We start from the raw sequence: 24,680 nt of genomic DNA, 5'->3' as shown, positions 1-24,680 counted from the left end.
CCTATTCCTTTTGTCCAACGGTACATCCATCTCCATCCCCTGATGTGATTACTTCTGACTTGTTCAGAAACGGGGGCTCTAAAACTCGCGAGAAATTAAAGACGTGGAGTCTAAATGTATTCCTTTAAACTCACCTTTTAATTCGCCGCACGATTTCGTTTTTGCGTGGCCAGGGTTAAATCTCTGTTTCTTTCCATCAGGCCCGAATGAGGATCCCCTCAATAAGTTGCGAAAAAGCCGGGAACTCGGCTTTTGTACTTAACTTAGTAACTCCAGTCCGCCCTCCTGCGGCGCTGCCTTCTGCCAAATTGTGAGCTTTCGCTCGCCGCCTATGAGCCAGGTGAAGGTGGACGCCTGCGCGCTACAGGCCGGCGGCACTTCCTGCTAAATAGTGCTCCCTGGCAACAGCAGGAGACGAGCGGAGTGGAATTGGTGCAAGGAAATTGGATAAGACGACCTGAAAACAAAATATCCTCATGGTAAGGTGTTTCTAGAATTACTTTTTGTGGAGCCACCGCTCTACGGGCCCTCTTCCCTTCACCTCTCCAGAATCCGTGCATTTTGATTTGTTGTGGAAGAGGTAGATACAATGCTCTTTACCGTTCTTGTTTGTAGCAAAGAAAGATCAAGTAAGCTTTTAAGTTTTTCCCCCCCTGTCCTTCGGCTCAGTTGAAAGTTTTTTTTTTCCTCTTCTGATTTTCTACCATTTCATGCCAAACTTGTGAGAATTGAGGACAGCGGAATACGAATGATTTTCGATTGTTCCTTTCTGCTCTCTACGGCATGCAGCTCGGTTGCCCCAAACGGCGCAAAATGTAGTCATTATTGATCAATAATGTCCAGTTACTTTATCTTTCTTAAGAGTTGTTCGGTGATAGAAAATGGAAGCGCTGCGACTCCGGGAAAGGTATAAGCAGATGGATCCCTTAAGTGTGTTCACCTTCTTGTTTCTGTCCTTGAATCGGCAACCGTTTTTTTTTCTCGGTGTTACAAATTAAACAAATGCTGACTGCCATGCTCGTCGAAGTCATCCCGAAAAATACGTACAGGCTGCACCATTAGATGGGCAGATTAGCCAGCAATTAGCAGTATAAACAGACCATTAACCTTCAGCGTCTGATCTATTGTGGACTATTTGAAAACCTAGAACACTTTAAAAAAAAGCCGGTGTGACCTACTCGTTTACCATTGATACAGAAATACCGTCTGAATGGGAAAATATTTGTCCCGTTTGCTGTTTCATGCCATCTCATTTTCTTAAATTATGTCCCGCACGTGTGTCAACAAAGGAGACCAGCTGCCTTCACGTACGGGCTGGGCTGAGGTCCGGAATGCCTGCCAGCAAACGCGTTTTTCCTGCAGATCTTTTCATCTGCGCCGTGCTTTTCGATTCGCCTCTTGAAATGCTGCGGTTTTTCTGCAATAACCCTGTACCTGAGGGTATTATGTTGTTTTTTTGTTTGACTCTGGGGACTAAAATGTCACAACCTGCTGTAGACTTCCGTCGATTTGTGTGGCGTGCGAGTTGCTGCAGTTCTCAATTGGGCTTCAAGCGGCTCTTTTTATGTTTTCATCATAATTTGCCGCACAAGTTCCCGAGCCGCTGGTTCCATTGTCGAGACCCCTCCGTTATTGTTATTTTTTAATTCTTCAAGTTTTCTTTCTATTCTGAAATGTTCTGGGATGCTCTCACTTCTGTTTTCAAGTACAGATCAGTACATACTTGATCTGCCGCAGTCATCTCCGGCTCTCATCTGCGAGAACCCTAAATCGCAAAGTGGCATGGGGCAATCTAAATCGCTCATTTCGAAACCGATTTTTTAAAAACACTTCTTTTAATCACTAAATCAAGTAATGCGCCAAGTTAATGAAACTTAGAGCTTAAGAGAGCTGAGAATTTTGTGTTCCAAATGATCTGTAAATATATTGCCTGCAATTCATCCCAAAGTCCCGTTTTGAGCGTTAATACAAATTGTTTTTCAAGAGAGTAAGAATTGATTTTTCTCTTCATCTTTACCATACATGGTATGTGGCCCAGCTATTCTCCATGTTCCTCAACATTTTGAAGAAATTAAACAGCTGGCACACCTTGACAAAGAACTGGAAAGTAGATGACCAGGAAGCTTACACGGTAGTCTGCATACTGTTTTTTACACAAAGAGATTTGTTTTAAAAATCAGCAGTCGTCGAGCCTTAACCGGGAGGGGAGCAGGATGAGGTGAGACCGAGAGCTGAAACAACGATAAGCAAAACCCGGGAAATGTGTAGCTGTATGCATACTAATAATAATAAAGTTTATTTATAGAGCACCTTTCATACAAATAGCAGCTCAAAGTGCTTTAAATCTGCAGTTTAAATTACGTTACTGAGATTAGGGGTTTCCTTGACTATTTTAAGTGCAGCAAACTGCTTTATGTATCCCTGGGGATGAAAGGGGACATTCTTGACTGTTTTGGAAGGTGAACAATATTAAGTTAGAAACCAAAAAGAATTTTCAGGATGCACATCAACTGATCTGTTTATACATCTTAAATTTGCAAAAAATATTCATATCCTGTTCAAAGAGAAGGCCCCCCCTTAATGTCTGCTTAAGATTCTCAAGCTCGTCTTTCCACTTTCAACTTTAAAGCTGCTGTGGGCTTTCTGGTCTGAGTGCGTTAAACCTGTAACATCTAAAAAATAAGAAAACCATCTGTGATATTGGCATTTTTTCCCCTGCCAAATAAAACATTTTTTTTTCTGTTTATCATTTAATTTACAGTTAACAGTAACTTCTCTTTTGTGAAGAAAAACCCTGTACCTTACGTGACTTATACCCAAGATTAACATTCATCATTTTGTCAGGCAGAGTTCATTTTTTGTAGACATATAGAATCATATTTAAAAAAAAAACAACTGGATTACAATGTTACATTTATAAGCATCTGCTAACTGCTGGACAAGAGAGAGGAGTGAACAACATACGTTACCAGATTTGTGGTGCTGTTCGGGCTAGTAGATGGCAGACAGAGGTTAGACTGTTTTGCTGGTGATCACAAGCTTTCTGTACCTTGTGGCAGAAACTAGATGGTGGGGTGGCTGCCAGGTATGGTTACGGGGATATTAAAATAATACGTATCTAGGCACAGCTCTAGGAAACTAGTCACAGGCTTCAGTTCTGGGTAGATCAAGTTCTTTGCAGCAGCCAAGACAATCCATATCTCAAAACAGCAGTGCGTGCATACCCTGTGGCAAGATGTCTCCAGGTCAGGTTGTAAAGCGTCAGTTCTGCATAACCTGAAACCTTGTGCTTCAGTATTGATTGGGAAGGATATCTCTGGGATGAATGTGCCTTCAGGGAAAAGCAACAAATCTTTAAAAAAAAAAAATGCTTAGATCCTACATCAGTGATTCCCAATCCTGGTCCTGGTGACACACACACACACACACACGTTAGTTGTTGTTCCAGTTTAGCTTACACAATCAAACCCTTCATTGACTTAATAAGATTAATTTGAATTGTGTTCCAGCTCTTAAAAAATGTTCCAGCTGCAACTGTTGCATTTTGTAAGTGAAATGAAATCCCGAAGTTGTGACTAGAAACAAAATGCAAATATTTCATTCAAACTCTTAGATCAATGAACTTGAACTTTATTTGCCATATGTAACCAGTACATGTACTGGTACAATTTAATTCTTACTGACAGAAAGTCTCTCCATTGTTATAAAAAAAGTTTAGAAACATGAAGTGCTGACAGTGCATCAAGACAATATACAAACAAACAGAATGTACAAGTAAACAGTTTGAATTTAAACAATTCAGACATGTAAACGATGACTGAAGATGTGCAATAAATAATAAATTATAATGAGGTAGATGGTGTAGGTGTGGTCTGGCTATCTACAACACCATATTAAGGCTATCATCCTAGGATCCTAGGTGGATATACTGTAGAGGACACAGAAATTCTGAAATAACCATAATACTGATTTGAAATACTTTTTTTTTTAAATCAAGCAACTGGATATTTTAAAATAAAAACTTCATACTTTGTATCTGGTGTAGTAGTATTTTTGGTTTATTAGTTATTTCTCATCCTTGCTGAAATATATATATATATTTTGAAAATGCATTGTCTTTACATGCAGACATATTGAAAAGAGAAGTCTTGACAATGAGCAGAAGAAGGGGTTACGAATAAGAGGAGCATATTCTTGGGATGTTAAATGTACAAATAAAAACAAAAATTGTGAAAATGACGGTTTATTGGAAAGTGGTGTTTTTTTAAAATATATAAGCACTTCACCCCTGTGACTGAAAGTCTGTTTTCTTAATTAGCGTTGAGCATCAGTATTATGAGATGCAGGCTTCTACACCTTGTGATGTTAAATCAACATCATTTTTATATAAAATTTGCAGGGAGCAAATTTTTTTTTTTAATTGTTCAATCCTCCCACATGTCTTGTATTTTGAAGTAGTACTTTGACCTATTTTGCCCTTTCGTGTTTAATATGCCGGTTATATAAATGCTCCAGTAAAGAGGAAAAAACAGGTTAGATCTTATCAACTTTGCCTATTGACAAGATAGCTTGAATTTGATCACTTAATGCATCTGTTATGATCCTTTATGAATTTTCTGCTAATTACGTATCGCATTAATCATATCTAGGTTAGCTGTAATGTCCCCATTTACCTGAAGTCTTTGAGTCGCGCTGTGTATTTTGGTACATCACATGTGAGCATATGCTTTGGTTTTAATCTTTCTGTAAACAAATTGATGTACCGATTTGAAAGCCATCTGCAAAGCACATGCATCACCTGCAAATCCCGTGCCTGTGATTAACAAAGTGTGCTCCACTTCCTGCTTTCAGGTGATGTTTTTACACTAACCTATTTGATACATAGGCCTTAACTGCCTTAGAAAAAAAATCACACACCCCTCACAAAACATATTTAAAGGAGTGCAAAATGTTTGTTTTCTGAAACAGGGTTCGGTGGGTCTCCAGAGCATCGGAGAATAACCTGCGGAGTGCTGCTACAGGGCTGAAGGAAGACCCAGTCTTCTGCCTTGCGATGGATGAATCCCAGGAATTGACAGAACTGCCTGTGAGTACTGGGGCTTTTCTGCACTGACTTGCTGACTGTCCTGCCAGTACTCTGTACTTATGGCACTGAAGACCATTAAAACTAGCCAAAATGGAACCAAGAACAAAACTATTCTTTCTGTCGCCATTGCTTATGCTAAAAGCGTAAGATTTTATATCGCAATGTGACTCTATCTTCATCGCTTTTGCAGATTTGTGAACGACCATCCTAAGTTGTCTTAAGTTATACTGAAGTCTTTCAAGCAGGCACCTGTGTCAGCATGGGTGGGCTGCAAAGGAACAAGTAATAGTTTATTCCTGTGCTGAAAAGAAACAACGTTTTGGCTGTGAAGCCTTCTTCTGGTGTCAAGGCTCCACAGCCTAAACGTTGTTTCTTTTCTTCTCTTTTCAGCAGGGAATAAACCTTTGCTTGTTCCTTAAGTTATACTAGTTGTATAATGCAGGTAAAAAAAGAGAAAGGGAACTTTCTGCACACGCAAAATCTTCCTGCCTTCAGTGTGAATTAATACATCTCTCCTGTCTGTAAAAAGGGCTACAGAACGTAAGGTTTTTATTAGTTATGTAATTGCGTCTAATTAGGTCCGTGATGCTTTTTGTGGTCTTAACGTTAAAAGATTGAAAGATCTTCATCAAACGGAGATCTTAAATCTTGAAGATCTGTATTGAAGCAAGTCGATACTTTGAATGACTATAATTGCTTCTTAGCATTACAGGAGAATTTAAAAATTATTTTGCTAATCTTTTAGAACACAGAATGTTTTGTATTATCCAGGAGTTAAGACGTAAATGAGTCTTTAGGCCAATCTCAAAATGTAGCTGGAAAACCTAACGGGACATAGGTAAGTTTTAAGGGTCACTGTGCGACCAAAAATAAACACCAGAATTGCATAATGAAATGTGCTTATCAAGGTGAGATGTGATTTTTCCCACCCTTTGAAGGTGAGGTGCATGAAAACCATTTGAAACCTGCTTGAACACTGTGAGGAAATCCATCTGCAATTGAGTCTTCCGTGTAGAGAAACAGTAATAGAAGTCATTTTAATAATTGTAATAATTTAATAAGACACCTGGGGGTGAGAGTGCACATTATATATCTTCATGCGTAAAAGAAAATACTTGTATTTGTACAACAGTTTGGATTCCACCAAAGTGAAATACGAGGAGTTTAATAAAATCTCTGAGAGGTTTTAGATTTAATTATAATTAAAAGTATTTTTTAGTGCAACCAATGCCCGTATTTAAATTGGGTATTTGTTTAATTTATGTTAACAGGGAAGTCTGTTTAGATTAGGGATGGGTGATAAATATATTGCAATATTTAGCCATTATAGACAAGGCACTGTACCATTTTAATTAAGATTTTTTTATGTGTACTTCTAACATTATTATATATTCTATGATGCAGAGAATGACCAGTGCGTTGGGATTTTTGCATTTCTAAAAAAGTTTTTAGGAGTGCAATATACGTTTCATAATATGCATAAGAAATATTTGACACAAGCTGCAGTTCTCTTTTGTGACCCAAGTCTGGGACAAGCATTGACTGACAGTGAACTAGGGTTCTGTTAGAAGGGAGGCAGTGTACAGAGGCACAGCTATATTATACATTACAAAGGAAAGACTGGCATTATAAAATGGAGTAAATATATTCACTTTAAGTTTCAGAATTCTGAAATCAAATCCGATGTTTTATAAAGGCTGTGTTCTGAGAGGACACAGTACTAACACAATAAGGAATGATACGTAAAGCAGGTGGAAATTATCAATAAACAGACAGCATAATCCAAAGAACAGTATTTTAAAACCTTTGCTTTTACACATTTACACAGAGATTTTTCCTATTCTCATAAATTCTTTACTACCAGCAAGAACTTGAATGTCAAAAGGGAAACTTCCAGTGATCATAAATTCTAAATATAGAAGAATTAATCTGTGATCCCATCTGTGAAAATTCCACTCTGAAAAGTTGAAAGAAAACGTGTTTCTGCCGGTGAGTGTTTTTCCAGTGTGAGGGTGAGAGAGGAAAGTCTCAGGACTATGAAGTCAAGGAGAACCAAGGACAGAGAATGTAAGAAAGAGGGATATCTGAGGGTTGGTTTCCTCCAAACAGTTTTTTTTCAATGAATGCAGTTTCTAAAAAGAAAGTAGTATCATCAAACCAACCATTACAGTATTTTAAGATCTTTCATTGTATCTCCTAACCCTGATATGGCGATTTCTTAGATGTAACATCTGTAGTGCAATTTAGGAGTTGCATCATTAAAGTCATTTTAAGTGTTTTCTTTTCTTTGTGTGTGTTGCTTTTTTTAGGCAAAGAAAGCTCGGCATGAGCTAAAAGACTCTGAAGAAAAGGGGCCCAGGTTTGTCATTTCAATCTCCGCATGCCTAACTCTGCTGTTTCTCAAAGCCATCATTCTGTTGTTTCTGCATGTGTCTTCTCCCAATCTGTATCCCTCTCTTCTCCGTCTCTCTCCTTGTGCAAGTTTCAATACGGGGAATGAAAGTCCGCTGTGCCGGGGTTTCTTTCTAAACCATTTGAACACTAGACCCTTTAGACAAAAGGGATGCGATCTCAGCACTCCTTCGATGGTGCTTGTCTTTGCCAGGGTGGAAGGGATGGCAGAGAATGACAGCCAGCCGGGCGGAGGAGAATCGGCTGTTCTTAAGACAGACTCTGACACTTACACACTGTCTGGCGAAACCCAGCTCGGCGAAGGTGAGTTGTCTAAGGAGCGAGAGGGGTCAGAGTGAAATGCCCCATAGTCACTTCGGCACCTTATCCCAGTCTTTTGGCGGTCGGTTAGAATAATCTTTTTTCATGTTTGACATACCAGAGTTATAGTGGCTCAGTCCTACAGTCCACTAGTGATGCCCATGTAAATTTCCATGTTAACTAGCTCTGCTGTTGGGGACCATTGGTGTGAAACTGTGACGCTCTCTGCTTGCTGGTTGTTGCAGTTAAGCGGGAGCAGTCCGGTCCTGGGAGTGAGTCCTGTGAGCCGATGGGGGGTGACCCACTGACCACCTACAGGGAGACTGGTACGCTTTCCAAAACCCAAAATAACATCTTTGGAGGATTATATCATTTTGCACTTTCCTGTCATTTTGGGGTTTTTTTTCCCAGCCATGTAAAATCCTGCGTTTTCTGTAAGGTTGTTATTATTGCTGCTGTTACAGTCTGCTCTGCAGCACAGGACATTGAATGCATTCATGCAGGTATAGATCGGTTTGAAAAGAGAGGATCTTTAGCTCTTAAGCTCTTTCCCTGCTGAGAAATAAACCACTATTTAGGGAAGTTATTATTCTTTTCATGGTTGTGTTGTAACGCATATAAATGAAAATTCCCTTCTTTTGTGTGAGTTCTGTGCACTGTTCTTAGAAATGTAATAAAAGTAAAATCCTGCACTATGTGAATGCAGTATTTTGTTACAGAAAGCATATAATCATTTAGGGTTTATATATGTTCACTTTTATCCTTTTGCCAACAAAGCTATTTGAGATGTTCTTTCAGTTTTGGTAGTTGTTGAGTTTCTGAGTTAAGTACAGAAATAATGGGATTTGAGTGCATTATAATTATTGAAAACAAGCTTACGTTGTTAATAACTGATTAGCAATTAAAATGTCAACTTTCATGCAGACCCCAGTCTTAATTTCAGCGCTTGCACGTTGCACTATAGAACTGAATTTTCTGCTTGAATTTGTTTTTTAATGTTGTGGTACTTTCATTGCGATTTTGATGCCATTAAAAAATAACTTGTTTTTCCAGCTGTAACCTGTGCAGACCTTAACACAAAGACGTCAAATGAATATACCTCACAGATGTACCAAACAAGCAAGTAAGTCTGTTCATTTCACAAAAGGCGTATTTATACAACGCTCTGCTTTCAAGTTTTGAAAAAGCACTGATCCTATAACACAAAAAATTACTTCAGAGTGTGGTATGAGGTGGGGAGTCTATAATGTGGTTTAGTGCTCTGTAGTATTAGTGTTTTAAGTCTTTATACTATGATGAAATGATCTATAATGACGCAGAGTTCCTTGTATTCATTTTTTATTCAAATAGAAAGTGATCCATTCATAATAGAGCAAACTATGACTGTGGCGCAAGTTGTTATATTTTTTTTGATGTACCTCTTAAAATAGGACGCTTCAAAACAGTGCCCTATTGCGGTTCCTCTGTATATAGAGCACATTAAGTGCCCACAAGCTTGCTCTGTGGTTGTGCATAAGCTTAATGCCGAAGCATTATTGTATGTTCACAGGCCCTACACGCACATCCTTTCCCCGGCCATCACGTCGTACTCCACACAGTCTCAGTTCCCCGCTGTTGCTCAGTCCACCATCTACACTGCCTACCCACAAGGAAGCCAAAACTACGGTCTACCTCCCTTTGGTAAAGAGTTTTCCACTGCTTTCTGGAGTGCGGAGAGGGGAGAAAGTTTTGTTTGCACAGTTGTCACTTGTAACGCCCTTCATTTGTAAAAATTTGTCATAACGGCAAAAGCTACTTGTATTCTCATGTAAGGACATTTTGAGACTTTGTTCAGTGTTGATACAGAATTGATATAGACGGATCAAGATAATGCTGCCGTGCCTTTTTCTCTGTGATTTAAATCTGTTAAATTTCACGTACAAGCTGGTTGTTCGCCGTGTCTTTCACTTCTTTAAAAAACATGAAACTGTTATTTCTAATGATCTTTACAGAGCAATTCCTTCTTGGTGTGAATTTTGTTTGTAAAATATATATGGTGGTGGTGGAGGGGAGTCCCCATTACCTGTAAAGCGCTTTGAGTGGAGTATCCAGAAAAGCGCTATATAAGTGTAAGCAATTATTATTATTATTATTATTATTATTATTTTATTATATAGGCATTGCTAATGCAAAAAGAAATTCAGTATTATCTTACTGAATTACTTCAGTAATTTAGAGTGATTTCTTTAAATCAATCAGTTCTCATTATAGTGTTATACTTCATGTATATATATAAAAAAAATGGCCAGAAACGCATGCCAAGGAAGAACCACTGTAGAAAAAGCACATTTGTTTTGCACTGAAAGTCATTTATGCCATTCGGATGTTTATGTGCCATCGTGTCCTGCAGGCGCCATGTGGCCTGGCATCAAATCTGAGAGTGGGCTGTCGGAGGTGCCTCCTGTGGGACAGCCTAGCTTCCTGAGCTTCAGCACAGGCTATACCTCAACACCGCCTGGGCAGGCACACTACTCCTACCCCAGCCAAGGCAAGTGGTCTCCCTCCCTTTACATTACTAGCCACAGGCCGCCCTTGCAAGACCACCTGAAAGCCAGGCGTGAGGAAGTCCTCCAGCAGAGGAGCCATCTAGGGTGGGCGGACAAAACACATCTCAGTGCAAAGGCTAAATTAAAGAGAACATCGCTCCAGGAGCAACTTTAAAACTGCTGTTTTTCAGAAGAGTGTCATTGAGCTGGGAGGTCTTTTCCCCCGTCATCCAGCCTGGCAGCTAAAGTTTCCATGTTGGTTTTGAGGTGGTGGTCGTTTTGCGTTTGACGTGTGCTTTATCACACCTCTTTATCTGTTCGTTTGTTTGTCTTCCCTGTAAACATGTTTTTTCCTGTGTGCCTTCACGAACTGGCAGTGCTGGTATCGCATTGCTTGTGCTGACGATTCTTGCACTCGCTGCCCCCTGGTGTTCATGGGGGAGGCACATATGAGCACCTTGTAAGCTTACTCCACTTTTGTCAGTGAAGTGTCTTTGTGGATTTTCTCCTCTTTGTAGCACCAAATTAAAATATAATGAACTGGAAATGTTCAAACTAACAAATGTTTAAATAAGCAAACAATAGGGAAATGACAAAAATGGTTGTCCGTTTCAGCCTCCAGTTTCACCACATCAAGTGTTTATACAAATATCCCCAGTGGGACTGCAGCTACCACAGCTACAGCTACTGTAACAAATCAAGTAAGTGCCTGTGTTTGAACATTTACATTTTAAGGTTTCTTGTCATTATGAATAACCTGGTCACTCTTGTAATTGATACGTTTAGAATTAAGCGCCAGTGTTTTGGAGTTTTGTGGCATTCCACCACATAATTAACTCAGAAAATATAAAAAATGAAGCAACTAATGTGAAGATTTAAGATGCTTTAGGGTTGTTCTCCAGCTAAAACAACCTCTGCTGCCATCTCATGCTTTTTTGTGTCACCCATTTTAATGGTCAGGAGAATAAGAAGTGTCCACAAGGCATTAACTGCTGAATTTCGCATTCTTTGCCATTCCTCCACTGATTATAGGAGTATCCCAATTACACCCCCCTGGGACAGAGCCAGTACCCCCAGTATTATGCTGCCCCCAGTTATGTGTCGGCTGGGATGCCCAACAATAGTGGGGGTACAGAGAGTGTGAATGTTGCAGGCTACCCCAGCATGAAGACTGACAGCCCTGCTACAGCTGATCTGCTCACTGCTACAGGTACCCAAGTGCTTTAAATCTCTATTAAGCCACATACTGAATGATGCATTGACTTATATAAAAGTGGTGAATTGTGTGATTTTATTTTCAATTAATTTTGTTTTAGTCATTTATTAAACTTTATGGTGCAGACTATGGATAGCACAGAGGTCATTACTGTTACCTCGCAGTACTGGTGACCTGGGTTCAGTTCTGGGGGTTCTCTCTGTGTGGAGTTTGAATGTTCTCCCCAAATTTGAATGGGTTTCCTCCAGGTGCCCCTGTTTCCTCTTACAGTCCAAAGACATAGTAGGTAGGTTAATTGGCTTTTGTTAAATTGATCCTGGTGTGAGTGTGTGTGTTTGTGTCTGTCTGCCCTGCAATGGACTTGTGTCCCATCCAGGTTGTACCCTGCTTTGCACCTCTTGCTTGCTGGGATACACTCCAGTTCTCCCACAACCTTGAATGGAACGGAGCGGTAAGGAAATGGATGGTACAGGCTATTAGAAGAAAACATTTGGAGTTTTTTCAAAACCCATCGCAGTTATCTAGTGACTTGGTCTGTTCTTCAAAGGTCTGTATTCGTTAGAACTCGTAAATGTGGAGGTTTTGAAAATCACCCTTCTGTTTCCAGACTCCGCAGCTGGTGTGCCAGCCTCCACCGGCTCCAGGGACCACGAGGAAGCAGGCCGGAGAAACAGCACCGGGAAGGCCAAGAGCAAAGGGAAAAAATCGGACACTTCCCAGCCTGCCAATAACGACCTGGAGGTACTTTCCACAGCCGCAGTTCCTCCGTCTCCCTAGCTGTTCAAAAGTTTGATGAGTGCTGTGTAGTTCACTCAGTGATTGATAGTAGATTTTCATCAGCAAGAAGCAAGCTTGAATTGGCTTATCAGCATGGCTCGTGCTTTCACCCCTGTAGCTTAATTCACTCCCTTCCAAGTGCTATAAACGCTCCTTACAAACTTATTGGATGTCTAGCTCATCTAGAACTTAAAACAGACCTGCATGAGATTTGTAAAAAGCGGAAGAGTAAATTCAAATTCAAACATGACGATCAGAGCCTTCAAATAAATTCTGGCATTTGAATCGCTGTCTGTTTAGACTCAGTTGTAAAAATTATAATGCGGTCTAGATGATGCCTGTTTAACACCTTCTGTGTGCCATTATTTTTCTCCCCTAGCGTGTTTTTCTCTGGGATTTGGATGAAACCATTATCATCTTCCATTCGCTGCTCACAGGCTCCTTTGCACAGAAGTTTGGCAAGGTAAAATCAATCTGTAAATGCTTTTATCCCTGCCTTGAAAATTATGCCATTGATGTTCACTCAGTTCCAATCTAACCTGCTTTTATCAGCCTATTTGCAGTTGTTAGTCATGGTTCCATCACGTAGGCCTGTTATTCACCAGCAGTGTTTCTATATTTCCACTAGGACCCAACTACAGCTCTCACCCTAGGGTTACAGATGGAAGAGCTGATCTTTGAGCTTGCAGACACACACTTGTTTTTCAATGACCTGGAGGTGAGTTCTCTGTGCGACCTTGTGTTGAACATTGCAGAGTCTAAATTGAATCTGCAGTCTGAGTTGAATGAGATGACAACTTACAGCTGAGATGACTGTTGTACACGGAAGACAAGAAAGGAAAAAGTAAAGGTTTATTCGATGCTGAAAAGAGAATAAAAGAAACGCAACATTTCGGCTCTGGAGCCTTCTTTGGTTGTGTAAAACAATTATGTGCTTCTTGTTTACGATAAGTGTAAATGAGAACTACACTTACAGCAATTCAAATTGAGCAGAACTGCAATCACTCTTTTACATGAAACTGTTGAAATGCTATGAGATGACAAAATATTGGCGTCCTTTAATGACCACTATTTTTTTTTCCTTTTAGCGATTTACTAATTCTCTGGCAGAGTCTAGAATGTGTACCGCTGTTTAATGTTTTGTATTGTCGCGAGTCTACTAGTGCAGTGTTACAGATTTATTTTTGTCCTTAGGAGTGCGATCAGGTTCATGTAGAAGATGTGGCCTCTGACGACAATGGACAGGACCTGAGGTAATTGTACTATATTAAAAACATGTCATGTTATTAAGTGTAAGAGGTTTAAAAAAAAAAGCCAGGCTTCAATAACATGATTAATTAGCTTGTTCCAGACACCCACAAACTATTGTTTAAAAAATACCTGCTGTTCTTCGTTTTAAATACACTGCCTCTTAATTTCCAGTTTGCTCTGATGTGTGTTTCACTGTTGATTCTGTTGTCTATTGGGTTGCCTGTAAGTGCTTTTGAGGATTATGAGTAATTAAATTGTGTCCAGTTGTAGTTTTCTGAACTACAACTCAGTTCTCCTACCCTGTCAGTAAAGGACATTAATTTTTTTTTTAAACGGTCACCAAAGGTGTAAGCACTGTTCCAAATCATATCTTACTAGTGCATTCTACAACTTAACATAAGATTATTTGTTTTAAATTCTACAGTTTAAAGTTTAAATATATCCCAACTTCGTTTTCCATTGTCTAGTGGAGGAAAAGGTCAACAAAAACACAGATTAAGCTCAGTGCTTCAGATCTTTTAGAAGTATTAATTTATTCTGCCTTTCTGGGCACCCTGTGATATTACATCTCTACAAGGTGTAATCAGCAGAGCAGTGTAAAATGAATGCAGACATGGTAAAGTGTAATTTTATTCCATTTTCATTGCTCAGGTGTGAGTGTGCTGAACCAATAAACATTTAGTGGGGGGGGGGTGCTTTGTCAGGTTTCATGTATATAGGCCTTTTCATGTTACCCTTTCTCAACATGTTGCACCCATACCCTTCTATTTGTGTGCACAGAAGGTAAACAAAGCTTCTGGTGTGCAAAGTGTATCAAAGTGTAAGAGACGTCTTGGTATCATGAAATACTATGCTAATGTGACAGTACTGACGTTCGGATGGAAGCAGTTTATAGAACATCCTTCGTGTCAACAGGTGGACCCCTGGCTGCGTCTTTGTTTTGTTTTGGTTTGTGCCAGAAACCCAGCTAATTCCCAGCTTGTTGACAGTTCAGGTAAATGTGTCAAAAGGAGGTGTATGTGCTTACACCAAGTCAGCTGCTTGACTGCCATTTTTCTTCTGAAAAAATTCAAGCTGGATCTCTCTTGACCTGAAACCCGATAGGCTGGACTGTCTGTCCTCGGTAGGCCTGCCTAGGATGAGCTTGCTCAGCTGGCCAGTCTTCGAACACGACTGCTCGCTGGGAGCGCTGTTAGGCTTTAAGATGGTAAGTTTTGGGCAGGAGTGACGGGAGAGAGGTGTTGGCCTTGTCTTGCAGTAGCTACAACTTCGCGACGGACGGCTTCAGCAGCTCGGGTAGCAGCAGGGGGCCTGGTTCCGCCAGCGGGGTGCAGGGGGGTGTGGAGTGGATGAGGAAGCTGGCTTTCCGGTACCGGCGTCTGAAGGAGATCTACAACACCTACAAGAGCAACATTGGAAGTGAGGAGAGGGGGGGGTGTCACGCTATCTCTGTTTCAGTGACCCACTTGCAGCTTTTTTGCAAAGAACGATGCAGGTGAATTTAAAGTTTCTCAGGGGGTTGCTCCCTCCTTTGTCCGTGAGACGGAGACAGGATGTACTGTGGAATCCTCTGAATGCCTTTTCACCCTGGCTAGCTTAATACATGATGTAAAATTAAGGGTCATGTCCCTCTGTGCCCTGTGTTGAACTAGCGTCCCATTGAGTGTATAGTGTCTTAAGCTTTGTGGGACAGGCTTACAGTAAATAATGGCTTTCTGGAAGTGGATGGATTGAAGATTAATTGGTATTTATTATGATGGGTAGAAGCACTTTCTACGTTATAACTGATTTAACAGCTGTTCTGTGCAGTGTAAGCTTAGTTACTGGGAATGATGTTGCAAAGGTCAACATCATCCAATTCTACTGTTTCTGACCATATCTGTGTTTTTCTTAAGATGTGTCAAGTACTGAAACTACCCACCAAAAATGGGAGTATCTGTGCTTAGCTGTTCATGTGGTTATGATTCTGTCTCTCCACTAATTCAGGCCACGACCGTTCTGTGAAAAGAAAGCTTGCATACAGTTACAAAAAAGAAACGTATATGTATTACTGACAAGTTGATATTACAGCTGTTCCTTGATTCTTACAGCTCTCCTGAGTCCACTGAAAAAAGACTTGCTTGGTCGTCTTCAGTCAGATGTGGAGACTGTAACTGATTCCTGGTTAAGCACTGCGATGAAGTCTTTGCTGCTGATTCAGGCCAGGTAAAAGGCTTTGAAAAGATCTTGCTGCATTTGTCTTAGTTAAAATTTGTAAATGGAAATGGCTGTTGGCACGATTAGAGATTGCCTGAAGCACGTGACTTTCCAAGTATTGCAAAAGGCTGACCTTGATATCTCAGAAATAAAATGGTCGAAAACTGTTAATAGTGAATATTGAATGTTTCCCTTAAATGACTAAATCGTTTACATCAGGATAAAGCATACCCATTATTGTACTTCAGATGTATATTGTTTTGTCTTTTTGTTTGAATCTTGCCTATTTACTTTAATTGTTTGCTACCGTGTATTTTTAGAATCAAATTAATCTCTTGAGGGCAGGTCATAAGTTATTTTCAGCAAATTGCATGTCTTGTGTTTAAGTGCACTGTGAAATGAGGTATAGACTGGCACCGGATGCCTAATGGGAAAGGTGTTGTGTCTTTCCAGAGGGAAGTGTGTGAATGTCCTGGTCACTACCACCCAGCTTGTCCCTGCATTGGCCAAAGTGCTGCTGTACGGACTGGGAGAAGTGTTTCCTGTAGAGAACATCTACAGTGCCACTAAAATAGGTAATGAACTGCTGGCTTTGGATTTTTATACAATGAGATCTTAATCAAGGGATACTACAGTGGTGAACAGGTCTATGTAGTTAGAAGGAAAATCATGTTTCTGAAACAGCAGAGTCTTTTTTCGATACACATATTACTCCGGAAATAAGAGTGACACCAGTGCTCTTATGAGTTGTGTAGTTTTTGATGTCGTTTTTTCTGTTCAGACCCTAGCAGTATGGTCTGCAGTTCCAGTTATGTTCAGGAGTGCTTGTAGTGCGTACCAGTTCTAGCTGGGATGCTTTGTGTCAATGGTGTTATTTAAAGCTCGTTCTTGAGCAGGGAAGGAGAGCTGCTTTGAGCGGATCGTCTCTCGGTTTGGGAAGAAGGTGACCTATGTGGTGATTGGGGATGGCCGCGATGAGGAATTCGCAGCGAAGCAGGTAAACGTCATGATCAAGGCCGTCTGTTCCTGTAGAACACCTTAACTAATTCCCTTTCATGCTTTTCTGGACACTCCAGTTAAAGAGCTCTACAGGTAATCGGGACTCCCCTCCCCCACCACCAATGTGTAGTCCCACCTGGATGATGCGACTGCAGCCAAAGTGCACCAGTACACTCACCACACACCAGCCATCAGCGGGGAGGAGAGCAGAATAGTGAAGCCAGATTAGTAAAGGCCAGGGGGAATTTTGGCCAAGACACCCCTACTCTTTTCGAGAAACATCCTGGGATCTTTAATGAATATGGAGAGTCGGGACCTCGGTTTTATGTCTCATCCGAAGGACGACGCCTATTTTTTTACAGTACATTGTCCCACTAACATCTCTTCCCACAACTACCTTAGCTTTCCCAGGAGGTCTCCCATCCAGGTACTAGCCAAGCTCACACCTGCTTAGCTTCAGTGGGTTGTCCGTTGTGAGTTGTAGGGTGATTCACTTCTTATTGAACGTATAATTTGTATTGTATTCCCTTAAAAAAAAAATGGGGTCTTAATCTTGATGTTAACTTATGGCGGTTGTAATTCAGAAGGACCCTACCAACGTTCAGTGGTATGGTACAGCTTTGCAGCTTCAGATGTCCTTTGGACAACATAGTACAGCATTTTAAATGACATATTCTTTTCTAGAGAAATGCAGTGAAAAGCTCTTCTTGTGAATGTTTAATTTTTTTGTTAGGTGGGCAGTGGTAGAATGGAAATTTAAGAAGGACCTTTTCTCAGGGGTTTTTCTTGTCCCCTACTGTCATTGTAGCACAACATGCCATTCTGGCGCATCTCAAACCATGGTGACTTGGTATCCCTGCACCAAGCCCTGGAGCTGGACTTCTTGTAGAGAGCCAGGAGGCCGGAGGCTGGGACCGAGAGGTCCCCCTAGCAGGACACCGGGCTCTCGGTACGGGGACTTACACGCAGTGCAGCGGGCTGAAGCTGAGGCCTGGGGCTTCTTTCCTCATCCTGTCTCCGAGGCGTCTGCTCTCCTGCTGGAAGGCTGTCGGCACCTTCGACGTCTCTCCTTGGGAAGAACGGAAGGGACCGGAGGTACGCAGTTCTCCCAGTCTGGCCCGCACCCCGCTGGCAGCCCGCGGGAGAACTCCCAGGCCGGTCCTGGCACAGGGTAGCGGCAGTCGGAGTCGGTGCCGATGAGGCAAGCGGAGGCAGCCCTGGAGGGCTGTGTTGTGTGTTCCTCACCACTCCAAGCATAGCTCACACGTTACATAAAGGGAATGCAGGCTCTCACACTCACTTGGACCTACGAAACCAATTTTATGGAAATGCCCTGACTAGGTAGAATTTGGGGACTTTATTTTGTTGGTATTGTTTTTGTGATCTTTTTTTTAATGGAGACTTGGACTAATTGTGGTCTAAACCATGCAGATATAGTGCATCAGTAGGCTCCAGCTGGCTCAGAACAGTGTGATTCTCATCACTAAGGTACTCATAAGCTCTTCTAGGTCAAGCTGCACAGTAATTTATATGTTCTTTTGAAAGTGAGTTAGGAATCGCATAAATGAAAGTCATCCTCAGTATTGGGTGTATTGATGCCTCACCTATTGCAGGATTTTACGGTAAAAGTTTCGCTGCGTGTCCTTTTTTCTGACTCTTACTATTGGTTTGATGATGGATTCATACTGGATTAGTGTGGAAGACAACATTAATTCAGAGTCTGTCTCTTAAATGCCCACCATCATAGATAAGCTTTGCCAAAGTTAAATGAGTACAAAGACAATAGCCAGGTCTCTTGCACACTAAATGTTTAGTATTCTGCTTGTCTTGTAGAACTGTAGTGCTACCAGACCAGGCTCAATAGAAGGTTACCAAAGGGAAACATTCATCTCAGACAGAATGCACTGATTCTTGCTGCATGCAGGTTAAGTTCATTCCATTTTTCAACTGTTTTATTGTTCTCTTCATCGAAAACATTGAAATATATTATTAAAAACATTCTATGAAAGAAAACTCTCAATTTGTGAGATCGGGCTTTGTATATTTCTTTTTTTTCATGATTCATTTTCGAAGCTAAATATTAGAATCATTTAAACCAAATGTAGGAGAGCATGAAAATGGGTTTTTGACAGTATCAGGCTAACAATCGTGAGTTGTTTTGGCTTGCGATGCCTGGAGAGAGTTCTTTTCTGCTGCAAACATGTATTCATTCAAAAAAGCTTTTTTTCAATAAATCTCAAAATTCATCTTCAATGTAAAATACAATCAGTTAGTTGCAGCTGTGCAGACATTTTTAGTCTTTTTCATCCCCTTTTTCTTCTGCTTGTCCAGGTAATAATGATGGAAAGCCATTGAATTCCATTTTAGAAAAGCTTCACAAACCAGTCAACTGGAGTGTCTGTTTGTGATACTAATGCCATGAGTATTTTTCCAGGGTGACAGTCTTAGATGTTAATCATTTTCATGGAAAGAAAGCTGAATGAAAAATTTAATAATTCACATGTTCATTGTATGTAACCGAATATGTTTTGATGGCTACCATGTTTCACAATGTAGTATAAATTCTATGAAACAATTTGATCTATATATTACAAAACCTAGAATCAGCTAGTTCTAGTTATATGCCACTAAGTAATGCAACTATGGCCAAAGCTTTTACATCGCCCTAGTATTGTAGCCAACCACAGTGATTATACCATCTCACAGATTTAAAGAATGATAAATCATTACAGCTTGGATAGGAGCAAATGTGTATCAATGTGTTGCATCCAGCAGAGCCTTGTATTTTTAAACAATCAGATGTCGATCTGTGCAGAAATAGAAAGCGGAGTACATTTCCCCAGTGACTCGGACAGGAATGGGACTTGTCCAGGACTGGGACTAAGCCTTGTAGATCAGACACAGCCAATAAGAATTTGAGCTATATCATTAGCCGGCTGTGAGCACCACACAGCTGGCCTTAGGGCTACCATTGTACTGTGGACCCGAGCTGGCTACTGTGTCTGGTTCAATGGCAGGGCCTGCTGGGCACTGCTGTGTGCAGTGATGAGTGGAGGCTGTGTCACTCACGCCTACACGTGCGGTGGGCACTGTGGGACTCAGCATAAAAAATAACCAATGTCTTGGCCGAGCACTTTTTGGGTGAAATCATGCTTTCTTTGCACCCTGCTTATTCTTTAATATAGTAAACTACATTGGTGGACAGCTGGGTTTAAAGAAATTTAATTCAGTTCCAAATATAAAAAAAGAATTTTAAGCCACACTTAAAAAGACAGCATGTCAGAGTTTTCCAAATATGCAATATGCTGTACTGTCAGTGTATACCTATGTATTGTCTTCTCTCTAGAAGCTGTGGGCAGCTGGTGAATACAGGTAGAGTGCTTCAGTTAGAAAGATTGTTGAGCTCCTCGTAAGTGTGAGATTCTAACAGAACAAACTGAGCCCAAGCAAACTACGTTTTACTCATAGCAGCTTGACGTGAAGAATGTGTATACAGTGTATTTGTATATAGTTATATAGTGCCTTTTAATCCACATATATGTAAATGTATCATACTGTGTAAGGGATATCCTGAAATGTTTAGTTTTGAAATAGATCATTGTTACAGTTGTCAAATGTTAAATCGTCTAAACAGATCTCAGTTGTATGCTCTCCTTAACTGGTGCTCTAACCCATATGTTTTTAAGCTATGGTTAACACTTTGAAGAAACTGCATGCTTTAAAACCTGGTCCCTAGCAAGATACTTCTTCCTTTAATATTGTATCCTATAAATACTGCTAAATGATTGTATAGTTTTGTTTCAAAAAGGTTTGTTGCAAGTCTTTGTAATTATTGTGCATTATTTCCAAACTTTCTCATGACAAGAAATCGTGCCACATGCTCCTTAATGATTTGAAAAGGTAGGTGTTACTTTAAGTACTTGGAGACACGATGAGCTCATTGCACAGACAATCAAACACCTTGTATAAGGTACTTGGAAATGGAAGAGCTTTGCCGCGGTTTTTCTCAGTAGCCACCAGCCATCCTTGTTTCTCAACTGTGGCTTTCAGAGAAGCCTAGAATAGCAAAATTCAGTACTTCTGTTGCAGGTGTTTAAACTGAAGCAGTCATAGAGGTTTACATGCTGTGTTCAATTTTGTTTCTGTCCTCTCCGTCCATTGGCATTGCTCTACAATTCCTTATTACTGTAGAAGCTAATGCTGGACTGCAGGGTATCCATTTAGAGTTAAGACATTAGTGACAAGACAGCCACTGGAAATACACAGAAACTTTCCTAGAGGAAGGTGTGTTCTGACTGACTACGTCATTAAAAGAGCTTCTGGTTTTCAGTTTATTTCTGATCACCCCTTTGAACACTCAAGTTGAGTTGGTTGGTTAATTAAAACCACACAACTGTTACGCACAAAATAAAGGTAGTTGCTCTTAGGTTAGTCTTGGTTAACTGTGTTTGTACTACCTTTCCTGGGTCAGAGGTTTGACTCTTAATTCCTAACAGTAATTTGACATATTCCCCATTGTATTTATTATTTGTATTTTGTAATTCACTGCTCAAGAGTTGAGCAAGGGATTCCCTGACAGATTTTGTCATTGTAATACATTCATTTACACTGCCCACCAATCACAATAGAGTCTAATGGAGTGTTGAAAATTGTGAGAATTTGCAGAAGTTTTAAAAACTAGGCAGTTGTGAACAAGATCACTTATGAAAGCCATTACAATTTTGAAGGCAGCTCATCATTAATAAATACTGACAACAAACAGGCCCTGTCATAAAACATGTTGTTAAAGTAGTGTTAACAATGTTCCAGGCGCAGATGTCAGTTGACTTTATATTATCCTGCGGTGCCAGATTTGTTAACCTCTGTAGGAAAAGCTTGTGAATCGCTGATTCACACTTACAAGAGGTCACACTATAGTACACATAGGAATGATTCTTGCTCAACTTTGGAAAGAGTTTCCTCATCTTTGCATGCAAATGCGTATTTCTGCATAAAATGAGGTTGGCTACAGCAGCATCTCTATTTCAGATATTTAAGCTTTGCTTTTTTGTTTAGTTCTTTTTACATATTTATTTTAAGGAATGGTACTTTTTACTGTAACAAAACAGTCAAACTTTTTTCTAATAAATGAGCTGGACATTTACATAAACCTACCTTAAATTAATTTCTCTTTCATTTTGAAAGCCCAGTTTACCAGGAGCTGCCGTTTTCCGACGCTGGGCTTGATCACTGTGTCGGTTTGAAAGCAGTGCAGCTCAACAGTAGTCTACCCATACTTCAGGTCTCATGACTGAGAGGTGGCAGGCTCTATGCTGATAGGGTCCTTTGCTTTTGTTTTTGAAATACAGTGCTTTCTCTTTCTGTTGCTTGAATCCGTTACAAAGGATTCTTGCCTATATATACCCTTGTTTTTTCTAACAGGTAAACTAGAGCCGTGTGTTGTCTAATTTCCTGTTCAATATGCAGGACTGCAGCCAGGATGAACTGCTTTTACAGCCTGGGATTTCCCTGTAATTGTTCCATGTTTTATTATCTTAATGGCATGAGTCACTGTTGATTAAACTTATCTGCAGAGCTGAACAAACATATCCCCAATAAAAGAAAATATCTTTTGGAACAGGTTTCTTAAAAGCTGAATTGGTGACTGTTATTGGGAATTATGTCTGCATTGCACAGCAATGCTACACCAGTGGTACGGCAATAAGTTGAACACCCCTCCCCACTAACATTTCCTGGCCGCAAACTTTGTAAAGGCTTTTCTGACATTAAAGCAAGAAAAAAAGATTCACTTTGTGCTTGTAAGAAATAATTCTTATTGTAGGAACCTGTCTGCATTTCTTTCACAATACTGTATTACAAAATGAGTTTGGGTAATTGTGGAATGACACTGAATTCAGAATGGAGAATTGTTACATTGAAACACAGGGAATCCAATCGTGTTGTAAAGCAGTGGTTTCACACTGTGCTCTTGAAGGAAGATGGTCTTGTTTTTGCTCCAGGAGAGAACTTAATCACAGGCTAACTGATTTTCTGTTTGGGACATTTTTGTAGATCTGTATTTCCACTTAAAAGATCAAGTGGGGTTTCTAACTGGTATCAGCCCTGCAACAAAGTCTGGGTTTGAGCATTACCCTCATTTAGGTGCAGCCAATTGGCAGCCTGCAGAAGGAAAAATGCTCATTGTGGGAATATCTGATAGTGTTATTCCTACCCGTCTGTTCATCATATAGTGGTCACTTTGTAAGAGCTGTTTAATCTGAAATAGTAGCTAGCAGGCCAAGGGGTGGTTGTGTAAAGTTCTGTGTTCCTACGTTCTGGATTCACCTTAAAATAGAGTATTTTTGGCTCTCAGGATTGACCAGAGAAACAGCCTAAATAAACAAGCAAGCAGAACAATTGAGTCATCGATTAACATTAGGGATTTAGAGCTCAGGGCAACATGGTAGTATAATGGTTGGCATTGCCGCCTCACGCCTCTGGGGCCCTGGGTTCCAGTCCAGAGCTGGGATGCTGTCTGCATGGAGTCTGTATATCCCATGACTCTGGATGGGATGAAGATGCATAGATTTAGAACTCATCTGGAATAAAAAACCAGCAGACTGTGTTCCTCCAAGACCAATGCTGGAATCCTCTGCTGTAGAGAACTCGATTTTCATATGTAATAGTATAGTTACTAAATGGAATATTAAAACATGTGGTGAGTTTTTATAAACATAACATTTGGACACCACCCCCATCCTACTCGCCCTTTAATTATATATAGACCAAGAGAATGGTGTCTGCTCAGAATTGAGTTTTCAGTTGCGAGGCAGTTGTTATAAGATCATAGTGTGATCCAGAATTCCTGTGTTGTAACGGGCAGCTGGTTTTAGGCAAGGTTACTGCAGCGCTATTCCGATATTTTTCTTGCCTTTTGTAACGATGCCTAGGATGCTACAATCTACAGTTACATCCTACAGAACAGGGCTTAAAAAGGGCTTAAAATAAACCTTCACAGATTTTGGCTTTTTTCATTCTTCTTGTTTTGATATCCACTAAATTCTTTTCAAACTTGAATGTTGTAAGAGTGTGTTGTTTTAATTGCTGGTTGTTAAAGAAAAGGGGGCTGGCTGAATTGTTAGTTCAGTGCGGTACCCAGTGCCAGTATACAACTTTCCACGGAAACGAAGCATCCAATAGCAATACTGAGTACTCTTTTTACGTGCTTGTTTGCGGAGGCGAATCAATCATTTATTATTTTTCTTTGTGTTTATTTTGTATGTATTTATCTTTCCTACTAAAACTTTTTGGACAGCTCATCTCTTTATAAGCAAGGGTCAAATTGCCAAAACCTCCATAGATTACTCAACCAACTTGATTTAAATCTCTTAATGCATCTGACCCTGTTTATGTAGAATAATATATATTATAGGAGAATCTTGCCTTTTTAAGTTATCCAAACCAGAAGGGTCTGTAGCATTATTACGTGGTATCGGCATGGATTTGAAGTTATGTTCAACATTGTCTTGTTCATGTAAAAATGTTTTTTTTATCCTTCTTGTATTAACCAGTAAAAGCTGTCACAATAATTCTGGAGAAAATTGCAAATATGCTTTAAAATCATAATTGTTTGGATAAATTGTAGGGGTGGTGGTAGTTTTTCCTTGCTTAAAAAACAAATGCTTTATTGTACTGTATATATCTATTTATTTTTACGACTTATTTCTTTTATATATGTATGTGTGTGTGTATTCAGAAATGTTAGTTTTTTCTATGTTTACATTAAAAAATTGAGTATTTTATATTTGTGTGAATTTTACTTACCTAGAATAAACTGTATAAGTCTTAGTCTTTCTTGGGGGTTTGGCATTTATTTGAAACAATTAGATTAAGATTTCAAGAAAATTTCCAATTCTAACTTTGTTTCATAGTTAATTTT

General features: G+C 40.0%; 1 protein-coding gene across 3 annotated transcripts; it reads left to right on the top strand.

The window, feature by feature from the left end:
* Positions 1 to 373: 373 nt before the first annotated feature.
* On the top strand, positions 374 to 24,543 carry eya3 (EYA transcriptional coactivator and phosphatase 3). Of its 3 annotated transcripts, XR_001478538.2 has the most exons (20): positions 2,101 to 2,218; positions 4,969 to 5,086; positions 7,396 to 7,445; positions 7,692 to 7,801; positions 8,044 to 8,124; positions 8,852 to 8,921; positions 9,348 to 9,478; positions 10,188 to 10,325; positions 10,939 to 11,024; positions 11,356 to 11,533; positions 12,147 to 12,280; positions 12,696 to 12,779; positions 12,945 to 13,034; positions 13,511 to 13,569; positions 14,826 to 14,986; positions 15,658 to 15,772; positions 16,217 to 16,338; positions 16,660 to 16,760; positions 17,571 to 17,857; positions 18,596 to 24,543. XR_001478538.2 is itself a non-coding variant. In XM_015348584.2 (19 exons), exons 2-19 carry the CDS (start codon positions 5,054 to 5,056, stop codon positions 17,649 to 17,651), a joined length of 1,824 nt encoding a protein of 607 aa, XP_015204070.2. In that variant the 5' UTR covers positions 374 to 479; positions 4,969 to 5,053; the 3' UTR covers positions 17,652 to 24,543. The 3 variants fall into 3 exon arrangements, 2 of the variants coding, with proteins under 2 accessions (XP_015204070.2, XP_015204069.2); XM_015348584.2 differs by lacking the exon at positions 2,101 to 2,218 and adding an exon at positions 374 to 479 and having other exon boundaries at positions 17,571 to 24,543; XM_015348583.2 differs by having other exon boundaries at positions 17,571 to 24,543.
* Positions 24,544 to 24,680: the final 137 nt, after the last annotated feature.

The sequence above is a fragment of the Lepisosteus oculatus genome, chromosome 11, assembly GCF_040954835.1.
Source record: "Lepisosteus oculatus isolate fLepOcu1 chromosome 11, fLepOcu1.hap2, whole genome shotgun sequence".
In the NCBI taxonomy this organism is placed as follows: domain Eukaryota; kingdom Metazoa; phylum Chordata; class Actinopteri; order Semionotiformes; family Lepisosteidae; genus Lepisosteus; species Lepisosteus oculatus.
Note: the sequence above shows the minus strand (reverse complement) of the source record. Positions and strands in the feature narration are given on the sequence as shown.

Bases quoted from the DNA above. Each gene is read 5' to 3' on its own strand.
- eya3 (XM_015348583.2), top strand. The intron at 7,446-7,691 runs GTTTGTCATTTC...TGTCTTTGCCAG, and splicing joins TCTGAAGAAAAGGGGCCCAG to GGTGGAAGGGATGGCAGAGA. The intron at 11,534-12,146 runs GTACCCAAGTGC...TTCTGTTTCCAG, and splicing joins TGATCTGCTCACTGCTACAG to ACTCCGCAGCTGGTGTGCCA.